Source organism: Pygocentrus nattereri, chromosome 19 (assembly GCF_015220715.1).
Source record: "Pygocentrus nattereri isolate fPygNat1 chromosome 19, fPygNat1.pri, whole genome shotgun sequence".
Classification (NCBI taxonomy): domain Eukaryota; kingdom Metazoa; phylum Chordata; class Actinopteri; order Characiformes; family Serrasalmidae; genus Pygocentrus; species Pygocentrus nattereri.
Window position 1 is genome coordinate 1547489 of NC_051229.1, and position 12252 is coordinate 1559740.

Here is a 12252-nt window from a genome sequence, read left to right on the forward strand (position 1 = left end):
GTTCAGATTATAACAGTGTAAACATGTGTTTACTGCTCAGATTATAACAGTGTAAACATGTGTTTACTGCTCAGATTATAAGTGTAAACGTGTGTTTACTGTTCAGATTATAATAGTGTAAACATGTGTTTACTGCTCAGATTATAACAGTGTAAACGTGTGTTTACTGCTCAGATTATAACAGTGTAAACACGTTCACTGTTCAGATTATAACAGTGTAAACATGTGTTTACTGCTCAGATTATAACAGTGTAAACATGTGTTAACTGCTCAGATTATAACAGTGTAAACGTGTTCATGCAAAAGTTTGGGCACCCCTGGTCAATTCATTCATTTGAGTGTAAAATGTTACACATCCTTTATAGCCAATACACTTCTACACATTATAATAGACACTTACTGTTTATTTTAACAAACGTGTGTCAAAAAAATTACAAAATTACACAATTATGGCCCATTTTATTTGATTTAAAACTGTCTCACAACTCTGCCAAGTACTGTGTATTCTGCTGATCTAAATAAACCAATAAAACTCCAGATTTGATTGTGAATAAAAGTATGAAAGCTACATGTATCCAAAATATTCCAATTTCTACTGTTTCATGTTCATCTGAAGTATAACTACACCAAATTTCTTGACTTTACACCAGTCAGAACATGTTCTGTAGCATTTTTCCTCTTCCTACTATATTTAGCTGTTAGATACGGGGGAAGTTTGTATGATCTATATATAAACTGTCTAGGTTACTGAAGGAGTGGCGGTGATTTCAGGGCACGTATTCATCAGACCACATCAATAAACCTCATCTGAACCGAACAGATTATTTCATTAATTACACAGAGCAGCTATTCAGCTCCTTAAAATCCATTAACACCCTATAGGTCTGATCTACAGGCCTTCGTTCTTAATCACTCTATAACTGTCCACTGTGAGCTGCTTGACCCTCTCAGATTCCGTATCAATGCTGCTCTGTTACTCACAGCTTGGTCACTCTTTATGCTGATGGTCCTTTACAGATGATCTACAGGCACTTAAATTACTGCAGTGCTGGACTACCTGAGTAACTGAGTAACTGAGTACCTGAGTACCTGAGAAACTGAGTACCTGAGTACCTGAGAAACTGAGTACCTGAGTACCTGAGTACCTGAGTAACTGAGTAACTGAGTAAATGTAATGAGTTTCTGTACTTTAGTATTTTTGGTGTATCTGTACTGAAGTTTCTCCGTTCTGGGCGTCTTTCTCCTTTCACTCCGCTACATTTCAGAGTCTAATATCCGACTTTTTCCTCCTACATTTTGAGAAATCTGTCGTTCCTTTTGGTTTCTGTGTGTATAAAAACGTAACATGTCAAAACGAAAGAAGCGCAAAGCCAGAGCACCAATCAGGGCCCAGCGGTCACTTTGTTTAGAGCTGGTTTTGACCTGTTGGTCATACCGACCCAGTGCAGCACGCGGTTCAACGTCAGCGCAGCAGCGTAAAACTTTGGGAGAGTCTGTTCAACATAAATGATGAACTAACCTAACTTTGTGTAAATAGAGCTCAATATAGAAATATGTCCACATATGCAGTCGAGACTGACGCGGCTTTTTTCTGAATTTCTACAAACACCATTTCATTTTATAGTAAATGAGTTTGGGCTGGTTTATGTTTATGAACAGACGCCTACAGATCAACATAGTAAAGGAGCTCATCTGTGATCCTGAGTTTAAAGCCAGTTTTTATTCAACTTAAACTTGGAACTAAGTTGTAAATAAATCTGAAACTGAAACTTTGCTTGTGTGTAAAAAGTGATTTCAGAGCCACTCGGTTCTCCCTGATGGAAACTGTTTACCTTCAGTGTTTTGTGCTTCTGATCATTTTAATAGACGTCAGCGTCACTAATTAATGACGTTCTATTAAAAGACTGGTTTACCAAGAGAGACGCTGGAGGACTTTCACCTGAAATGAGTTCATGAAGCCAGTCTGGTTATAAAAATGATAACAGGACATCAGAGCCAGAATTCCTCTTTTAGTACTTTTACTTTATACTTAAGTACATTTGAAGGGAAATACTTTAGTACTTTTACTCAAGTGGAGGTCTAAAGGGAGGAACTTCTACTTTTACTGGAGGAATATTTTACCCTGGGGGTCTCGACTTTAACTCCAGTACAGGGTTTGTGTTCTTCGCCCAGCGCTGAATTACTGACACTTTCTGGTGAAACTTAATTAATTAGGATTAGGATCAGGTTCAGGAGTAGACTATAGGATTTATGCTAGGTTTAGGGTTCAGTTTAGGTTTGTTTCTGAGGAGATTAGACATTGGATAATCCACCTGCATAAGGAAGGAGGAAGTCAGAGTGAAAAACAGGAGCTTCCAAAAATGATTAAAAGCTACGTTACTTGGATGGTGAGAAACAGAAAATGTTAAACCAACTTCTAAGACTGAACTCGCAAGATTCCTCTGTTTATTTATAGGTTTCACTTTATTTGAAACGCCTTTTAAAGCGGTTCATTATTATTACTTACTTTATTTATTGATAAATCCAATTTAATTACATCATAAAGATCATAAAGATCCGGTCAGACATCGTCATACAGCCTGTGTTTACAGATTATAACAGTGTAAACACGTTTACTGCTCAGATTATAACAGTGTAAACACGTTTACTACTCAGATTATAACAGTGTAAATGTGTTTACTACTCAGATTATAACAGTGTAAACACGTTTACTGCTCAGATTATAACAGTGTAAACATGTTTACTACTCAGATTATAACAGTGTACATGTGTTTACTACTCAGATTATAACAGTGTAAATGTGTTTACAGCTCAGATTATAACAGTGTAAACACGTTTAATACTCAGATTATAACAGTGTAAATTTGTTTACTGCTCAGATTATAACAGTGTAAACACATTTACTACTCAGATTATAACAGTGTAAACACGTTTACTGCTCAGATTATAACAGTGTAAATGTGTTTACTACTCAGATTATAACAGTGTAAACACGTTTACTGCTCAGATTATAACAGTGTAAATGTGTTTACTACTCAGATTATAACAGTGTAAACACGTTTACTGCTCAGATTATAACAGTGTAAATGTGTTTACTACTCAGATTATAACAGTGTAAACACGTTTACTGCTCAGATTATAACATTGAAAATGAATCATTTGTACTCAATGGCCTTTCCAAATGTAAATTAAATAAATAAATTGGGGTTGTTGACTTCAGCACAGGACTGTATATGCAGCATCGTATTTGTAAACGTCTGAATAAAGAAGGAAGTAATCCTGTGAAAGAAGACGAGCAGCTGTGTGAGAACGACGTGTTGTGGCTGTCGGGTTATTCCAGACGTGAACAGCGTGCGTCTTCATTACGGCGGGTTGTGTGAGTGTAAAACCAGCGATTCAGCAGAGACTAATTAGAGCTGCAGTCGTTAGGGTTTGAATGAATGTACAAACAGAGCCTTTATCAGAGATCAGAGCTCGTCCTCTCGGAGAGGAGCCTCAGCAAAAACACCACATCGGTCACTCCTGCTCAGACCGGCCGGCTGGGAGGAGCCCGCTCCCTGTCCGCTAACGAGCGGGCGGATCAAAGCTCGGATCTTATCAGGCCCCGGGGGATCCTGGGAAGGGTCGTTTGGGTCTGGGTCCACCACTCGTTAAAGGGACAGTTTAACGAAAAATCCTATTAATCTCACTTTATACACATCAGTGCTAACTAAGACCATCCACTGTATAAACCTATTAAAGTGAGAGTTCCACCAAATATCTAATTTACTTAACTTTATAAAACTCTATTTACTAACTCTGGTCCTCCACACTGTAAATCTATTAAAGCTTGTCTAAAATCTAAACATTTCACTTATTTAACTTTATAAAACTCTATTTACTAACTCTGGTCCTCACACTGTAAATCTATTAAAGCTTGTCTAAAAATCTAAACATTTCACTTATTTAACTTTATAAAACTCTATTTACTAACTCTGGTCCTCCACACTGTAAATCTATTAAAGCTTGTCTAAAAATCTAAACATTTCACTTATTTAACTTTATAAAACTCTATTTACTAACTCTGGTCCTCCACACTGTAAATCTATTAAAGCTTGTCTAAAAATCTAAACATTTCACTTATTTAACTTTATAAAACTCTATTTACTAACTCTGGTCCTCCACACTGTAAATCTATTAAAGCTTGTCTAAAAATCTAAACATTTCACTTATTTAACTTTATAAAACTCTATTTACTAACTCTGGTCCTCCACACTGTAAATCTATTAAAGCTTGTCTAAAATCTAAACATTTCACTTATTTAACTTTATAAAACTCTATTTACTAACTCTGGTCCCCCACACTGTAAATCTATTAAAGCTTGTCTAAAAATCTAAAAATTTCACTTATTTAACTTTATAAAACTATATTTACTAACTCTGGTCCTCCACACTGTAAATCTATTAAAGCTTGTCTAAAAATCTAAAAATTTCACTTATTTAACTTTATAAAACTCTATTTACTAACTCTGGTCCTCCACACTGTAAATCTATTAAAGCTTGTCTAAAATCTAAACATTTCACTTATTTAACTTTATAAAACTCTATTTACTAACTCTGGTCCTCCACACTGTAAATCTATTAAAGCTTGTCTAAAAATCTAAAAATTTCACTTATTTAACTTTATAAAACTCTATTTACTAACTCTGGTCCTCCACACTGTAAATCTATTAAAGCTTGTCTAAAATCTAAACATTTCACTTATTTAACTTTATAAAACTCTATTTACTAACTCTGGTCCTCCACACTGTAAATCTATTAAAGCTTGTCTAAAAATCTAAACATTTCACTTATTTAACTTTATAAAACTCTATTTACTAACTCTGGTCCTCCACACTGTAAATCTATTAAAGCTTGTCTAAAAATCTAAACATTTCACTTATTTAACTTTATAAAACTCTATTTACTAACTCTGGTCCTCCACACTGTAAATCTATTAAAGCTTGTCTAAAATCTAAAAATTTCACTTATTTAACTTTATAAAACTCTATTTACTAACTCTGGTCCTCCACACTGTAAATCTATTAAAGCTTGTCTAAAAATCTAAACATTTCACTTATTTAACTTTATAAAACTCTATTTACTAACTCTGGTCCTCCACACTGTAAATCTATTAAAGCTTGTCTAAAACCTGAAAATTTCACTTATTTAACTTTATAAAACTCTATTTACTAACTCTGGTCCTCCACACTGTAAATCTATTAAAGCTTGTCTAAAAATCTAAACATTTCACTTATTTAACTTTATAAAACTCTATTTACTAACTCTGGTCCTCCACACTGTAAATCTATTAAAGCTTGTCTAAAAATCTAAACATTTCACTTATTTAACTTTATAAAACTCTATTTACTAACTCTGGTCCTCCACACTGTAAATCTATTAAAGCTTGTCTAAAAATCTAAACATTTCACTTATTTAACTTTATAAAACTCTATTTACTAACTCTGGTCCTCCACACTGTAAATCTATTAAAGCTTGTCTAAAATCTAAACATTTCACTTATTTAACTTTATAAAACTCTATTTACTAACTCTGGTCCTCCACACTGTAAATCTATTAAAGCTTGTCTAAAAATCTAAACATTTCACTTATTTAACTTTATAAAACTCTATTTACTAACTCTGGTCCTCCACACTGTAAATCTATTAAAGCTTGTCTAAAACCTGAAAATTTCACTTATTTAACTTTATAAAACTCTATTTACTAACTCTGGTCCTCCACACTGTAAATCTATTAAAGCTTGTCTAAAAATCTAAACATTTCACTTATTTAACTTTATAAAACTCTATTTACTAACTCTGGTCCCCCACACTGTAAATCTATTAAAGCTTGTCTAAAACCTGAAAATTTCACTTATTTAACTTTATAAAACTCTATTTACTAACTCTGGTCCTCCACACTGTAAATATATTAAAGCTTGTCTAAAAATCTAAACATTTCACTTATTTAACTTTATAAAACTCTATTTACTAACTCTGGTCCTCCACACTGTAAATCTATTAAAGCTTCTCTAAAACCTGAAAATTTCACTTATTTAACTTTATAAAACTCTATTTACTAACTCTGGTCCCCCACACTGTAAATCTATTAAAGCTTGTCTAAAAATCTAAACATTTCACTTATTTAACTTTATAAAACTCTATTTACTAACTCTGGTCCTCACACTGTAAATCTATTAAAGCTTGTCTAAAAATCTAAACATTTCACTTATTTAACTTTATAAAACTCTATTTACTAACTCTGGTCCTCCACACTGTAAATCTATTAAAGCTTGTCTAAAAATCTAAACATTTCACTTATTTAACTTTATAAAACTCTATTTACTAACTCTGGTCCTCCACACTGTAAATCTATTAAAGCTTGTCTAAAACCTGAAAATTTCACTTATTTAACTTTATAAAACTCTATTTACTAACTCTGGTCCTCCACACTGTAAATCTATTAAAGCTTGTCTAAAAATCTAAACATTTCACTTATTTAACTTTATAAAACTCTATTTACTAACTCTGGTCCCCCACACTGTAAATCTATTAAAGCTTGTCTAAAATTCTAAAACTCTAATATATTTTATTTTATAAAATTTTATGTACATCAGTCTTAACTCTGATACTCCACAGTGTAAATCAAATCAAATCAAATTAAAAGTTTATTTGTATAGTGCTTTTTACAATGGATGTTTTCACAAAGCAGCTTCACAGAATTCTATTAAATCTATTAAAGCTTGTCTAAAAATCTAAAAATCTAATTTATTATAATCTACAGCAATTATAGTTTAGATAAAAATTTTATTATAGTTTAGATAATAAATCGAATCCCCCATGTTTGCTCCAAAACCCTTATACAGAAACAGCATATTTTAAAAATATTTTTAGAACATATGCTAATGTGTTGGGCAAATAAATATGTCAGATATATGTGTAAATGTACATCCCACAAATATTTGGAATAAATGTTAAATATTAAATTTTTTGTAAAAACGAATATATTTTGTGAAAATGTATTTAAGAGTAATGAAATAAGGACTTTGTATGTGACCGTTTAAATAAATTCTTTTGATTAAGTTGTAAAGAACTGCACTCATATTTGTATTTTGCTATTACAGTTAAGTGTTTTAATTAATAAATGAACTCTATTGAACATTGAAGTTTTTAAATAGAAGACTTTTTTAAAAATCAAAGATTTCCATCTATATATAATGTATATTGGAAAACGTCATTATGTATTCGTATGGAAGTTTAGTCGATCTGGTGTTCTAGCACTGGAGCTATGATGGCTAATGTAGCTAACGAGCAATGGAAGCTTATGTCCACCAATTAGCATAGCGCTAACTGCACGCATTTACAAACTTGCCTCGAAAGTGGCAAAGTGGCGCCTCAGAAGAACCTTTTTGGTGCTATCCAGAACCATTCTTAATAAGGTTCTATATGGAAGCACCCTATGAAGAACCACCATGCAAAGATCACGTCAGTCATGCAAAGGGTTCTCTGACCCTTGAGCCCTTGAAGAACCATGTTTTTAAGAGGGTACGGAGAGCACATTATAAGCTATAAACATTTAATTTGATTAAATTTGCATAAATTTGCATAGATTTAAATTGATTCATTCAAATGAGACCTACAGTTAGATTTTGCTCCAGGAATTCTGCTTTTTTTAATTATTATCGTTAATACACACTTAAAATGGTGGTTCTCCAATGGTTCCTTCCATTTTTTTAGTACAGAAAACGTTCCATATAGAACCATGAATACTCGAAGAACCCTCTGCATGATGAAAGGGTTTATTGCATCATTAACATTCTTCAGATTGACAGAGACTCCGCTGTAGATGGTTCTGCATAGCAACACAAGGGTTCTTCTGTTGTTCCAAGCTTACCACTGTGGAACATTTTTGTTGCTATATAGAACCATTTTCAAAAGGGTTCTGTACAGAACCGCATACAGCACATTCTCCATCGACCCGAAGAAGAATGTCACAATGCACATTGACGTTTAAGCAGGCAAATGGCTCTATACGGAACGCAGGATTCCAAATAGAACCCTTTTTGTAAAGGGTGCTGTATGGCACCCAAAAAGGGTTCTTCTACTGTTACGTTGTCAAGCTTTCTGCAAAGGAAGAACCACTATTGATTCTTTACTAGAAAAACCCTCGGAAACATCATTTTTAAGTATGTAGTTAAAGATTTTTAACATTTTTTAATGTTTGGTGCTTTAAAAGCTTTTTAAAAACGTTTTTTTCAAGATTATTCGATTATTCGAGGCACATTCATCTTAAAAATATAGTTTAAAGTCATGTTTAATGTTAAAAGCTGAATGGTTTGTGTTTATTTAGCTGCTGTTGGTAATTTTCTGTCTGTATCAGTGCAGTTTGTAATCTCAGTGCTGCTGGTGCCAGGCAGCGCCAGGCTCTAGTGCCAATAAAGTGCCTATAAGCACATAGAGACCCTCACAGAAGGCCCAGTGGTTGGCATCGTGTGGCTCCTTTAGTGCATGAGAGCATTCAGTTCTCCTCTGAGCCCTGAAACGATCCAAAACCTCCGAACAAAACCGGAGCTCGACCCAAACATCTGCCAGTTCCACGCTATTTCGCTTATTTTAGTCCACACAGATGAAAGTCTGCATGTCAGACACCACATAGGTCAGTCTTCTTATTCAAATTTCCCCAGTTCCACCTTAAATGGCACCTTAAATAAAAGAACCTTTTGGGTGCTATTTAAGACCTTTCGAAAAGGTCTATGTAGATCCATATATAGCACATTCTCCATCAATATGAAGAACCAGTTCACCTTGCTGGGATCTCGTTACTCATGCACAGAGAGATACGTTCTGTATAGAACCGTTTTCTTTACTGAAGAACCCTTGAAGAACCATCTTTTTAAAGCGCGTACTAGACATGAGGGACATGAGGGACGCTCCAGAAACTCTTCAACCCGACCTCTATCTCCTGCATCTGTAGAGTCGATTACCACAGACGATAATTTCAACACGCTTCCCCAAACTCTGAAAACGTTGACCTAAAACTCGTAGTTACAATGGAAGTCAATGGGCAGTTGCAGAAGTCAGTGGCTTTTCTGTTCTTCAGCGAAGTCCAGGGAAATTAGAATCTGTGGTGTCTGAATCTACACGACAGATGAAGCAGAAAGAGACCAGGTTTGGAATTTCCAGAGTGCCCCTTTAATAAAAGGTATAATAATAGTACCATTTATTTAGATGTAATAATTCATATATAAAAGCGACGAGAGTGAAGCAGTTTAAGTTCACCTGTGACATCTGTGGCCTCAGGTTGATCTCCTTGAGGTTGATGGTGTTGGCTCTGAGGTTGTTGAGCAGCTGGCAGAGTAGGACCCCGTCCCTCAGGGTCTGAGCCAGGTCAAACACCTGAGCCCAGTCCGTCCGGACCCGGTGGGTGGGGGGCAGAACCCTGCAGTCTATCAGCCACACGCTGCACTGCCTCCAGTACTCCATCTCTGTCTCTCTGAGCCAAGCAGAAGACAGCAGAGTAAGACAGGAGCTCCACAGTGCTGTCTCTCCGCTCTCAGACTGACACACACGCTCTCAGCGCTCTTCTCCGCCCGTTCCCACCCGTATTCAGGCAGGCCCCGCCCCCTCTGCGCCGCGATTGGCTGGTAGGCTGGCCCAGAGTTCTAGATAGTGATACAGATCTCTCGACTCCGGTTCCAACGCATTTTGAGTAGGTAAAGAAATAATAATGTTGATGAGATGATGGACAGATTCAGTGACGTATAGAGGAAAAAACAATGCGTCACTTTTCACGTCATTTTAATACATTATCGCTATTTTATATAGATATTTAGTGAACTTAATTTTAATGTGCCACCCCGATAAAAACTCTGAGTAAATAAACTATAATAACTCATTTATTTTTCATGAGTAACAAACACACTAAAGACACAGAAACGCTCTTCTCCGTCCGGTCCCACCCGTATTCAGGCAGGCCCCGCCCCCTCTGCGCGGCGCAGCATATAAATATATATATAAATACACACATATATCAATTTATGTTATGTGCAGCATTGCATTTAGCTTTAAATAGTCCTAACAACAAATTATTAGTCAGTAAATAAGCAAGAATTAAAACAAACTGATCCACTCAGCACTGACTGCTTCAAACAGCTGAAAAACACTGTCAAAGGTTTTCACTCCCCCATCCAAATCACTGAATCCAGGTGTTCCAGTCTCTTCCGTGGCCACAGGTGTATAAAGCCGAGCCCCTCGGCCTGCAGACTGCTTCTACAGACATTAGTGAAAGAATGGGTCGCTCTCAGGAGCTCAGTGAGTTCCAGCGTGGTACCGTGATCGGACGCCACCTGTGCAGCAAGTCCAGTCGGGAAATTTCCTCACTACTAAATATTCCACAGTCAACTGTCAGTGGGATTATAACAAAGTGGAAGCGATTGGGAACGACAGCAACTCAGCCACGAAGTGGTCGGCCACGTAAAATGACAGAGCGGTCAGCGGATGCTGAGGGGCATAGTGCGCAGAGGTCACCGACTTTCTGCAGAGTCAATCACTACAGACCTCCAAACTTCATGTGGCCTTCAGATCAACTCAAGAACAGCGTAGAGAGCTTCATGGAATGGGTTTCCATGGCCGAGCAGCTGCATCCAAGCCTTACATCACCAAGCGCAGTGCAAAGCGTGGAATGCAGTGGAGTAAAGCGCCGCCACTGGACTCTAGAGCAGTGGAGACGTGTTCTCTGGAGTGACCAATCACGCTTCTCCGTCTGGAAATCCGATGGACGAGTCTGGGTTTGGCGGTTGCCAGGAGACGGTACTTGTCTGACTGCATTGTGCCGAGTGTAAAGTTTGGTGGAGGGGGGATCATGGTGTGGGGGTGTTTTTCAGGAGGTGGGCTCGGCCCCTTAGTTCCAGTGAAAGGAGCTCTTAAAGCTTCAGCACCAAGAGATTCTGGACAATTTCATGCTCCCAACTTTGTGGGAACAGTTTGGGGACGGTCCCTTCCTGCTCCAACATGACTGCACACCAGTGCACAAAGCAGGTCCATAAAGACGTGGATGAGCCAGTTTGGTGTGGAAGAACTTGACTGGCCTGCACAGAGTCCTGACCTCAACCCCATAGAACACCTTTGGGATGAATTAGAGCGGAGACTGTGAGCCAGGCCTTCTCGTCCAGCATCAGTGTCTGACCTCACAAACGGTCAAACATTCCCATAAACACTCCTAACCCTTGTGGAAAGCCTTCCCAGAAGAGCTGAAGCTGTTATAGCTGCAAAGGGTGGCCGACATCATATTAAACCCTGTGGATTAAGAATGGGATGCCACTCAACATCATTGCATGTGAAGCCAGATGACCGAATACTGTTAGAAATACAGTGTAGTTTGTGTTTAATGTGAAACCAAATATTCTCGCTATACCCTTTAAAAAGATCGTTCTATCAGGATTCTTTAGTAAAGGACGTAAACACCCATGTAAACATATAAGACTCTGACAGACAACTTCATAGCCTTTGTTTAACCTTGAAGGCTGTAAGGGAGTCAAACACTCACATTGGCATTAGCCACTTGAAGGCTGCAACAAGTTCAGGACCTTTTCAACACACAGTGATGACTCAAGCCATTTCGAAACAACTCATTGTGGCACAATTCATGACGTGAATCCAAACCAAAGGCTTCTGAAGCTTTCACAATCCAGTGGTGTGTCAGTAAAAACCTCAGCCTGGGCACATGCTTCTCCCAACGGCCTTCTCTTGCCCCTCTCATATTCACAATTTTCCTTCTTTCCATCTAATATTTACGGTTCGCTCACAGTGCATCATCCTAATGGTGTGTTTAAAAAGGCAATTCCACTGATTTCCTTCAAAATGTTCTCCATAATCCAGTGTGTGAGGTGTAATCAGAGGTTCAGAGGGTTTGGTGTGAAATGGTTCAGACATCTTTACAGTGGTGGTGATGGGAACCAGACGTCGCCATGACGACAACACAGATATAGACACTTTATTTACCATCCAGAACCACCAGAGAACCTACACGAGTCTTCTGAGCTTATATGGAATGTTGATGATGGAAAACAGTGGAAAATCTGGAATAATGAGTTTTCTTTGGGGACTATTTTGCCGCACAGCGCCCTGCATGTCTCCCTCCACCATGAATGGAGTTGAAGTTCTCTAAACTCTCATAAAACAGCGTCTCAGTCATCAGGCAGTGAATTCAGAACCAGTTCATGCAGGAACTTTCTGTG

The 12252-nt window shown here is 37.2% G+C and overlaps 1 protein-coding gene across 4 annotated transcripts in view; it reads right to left on the reverse strand.

Annotated features, from left to right (window-relative positions):
* Positions 1 to 9558, reverse strand: part of vav3b (vav 3 guanine nucleotide exchange factor b) — a 103739-nt gene extending 94181 nt beyond the window's left edge. For 3 of the 4 annotated variants that reach the window (XM_017687016.2, XM_037531084.1, XM_017687014.2), the window contains exon 1: positions 9296 to 9499. In XM_017687016.2, the coding sequence (XP_017542505.1) occupies positions 9296 to 9499 (204 nt within the window). Of the gene's footprint in view, positions 1 to 9295 lie in introns of all 4 variants that reach the window. The other variant, XM_037531085.1, reaches the window with a different exon arrangement.
* Between the last annotated feature and the right edge of the window lie 2694 nt (positions 9559 to 12252).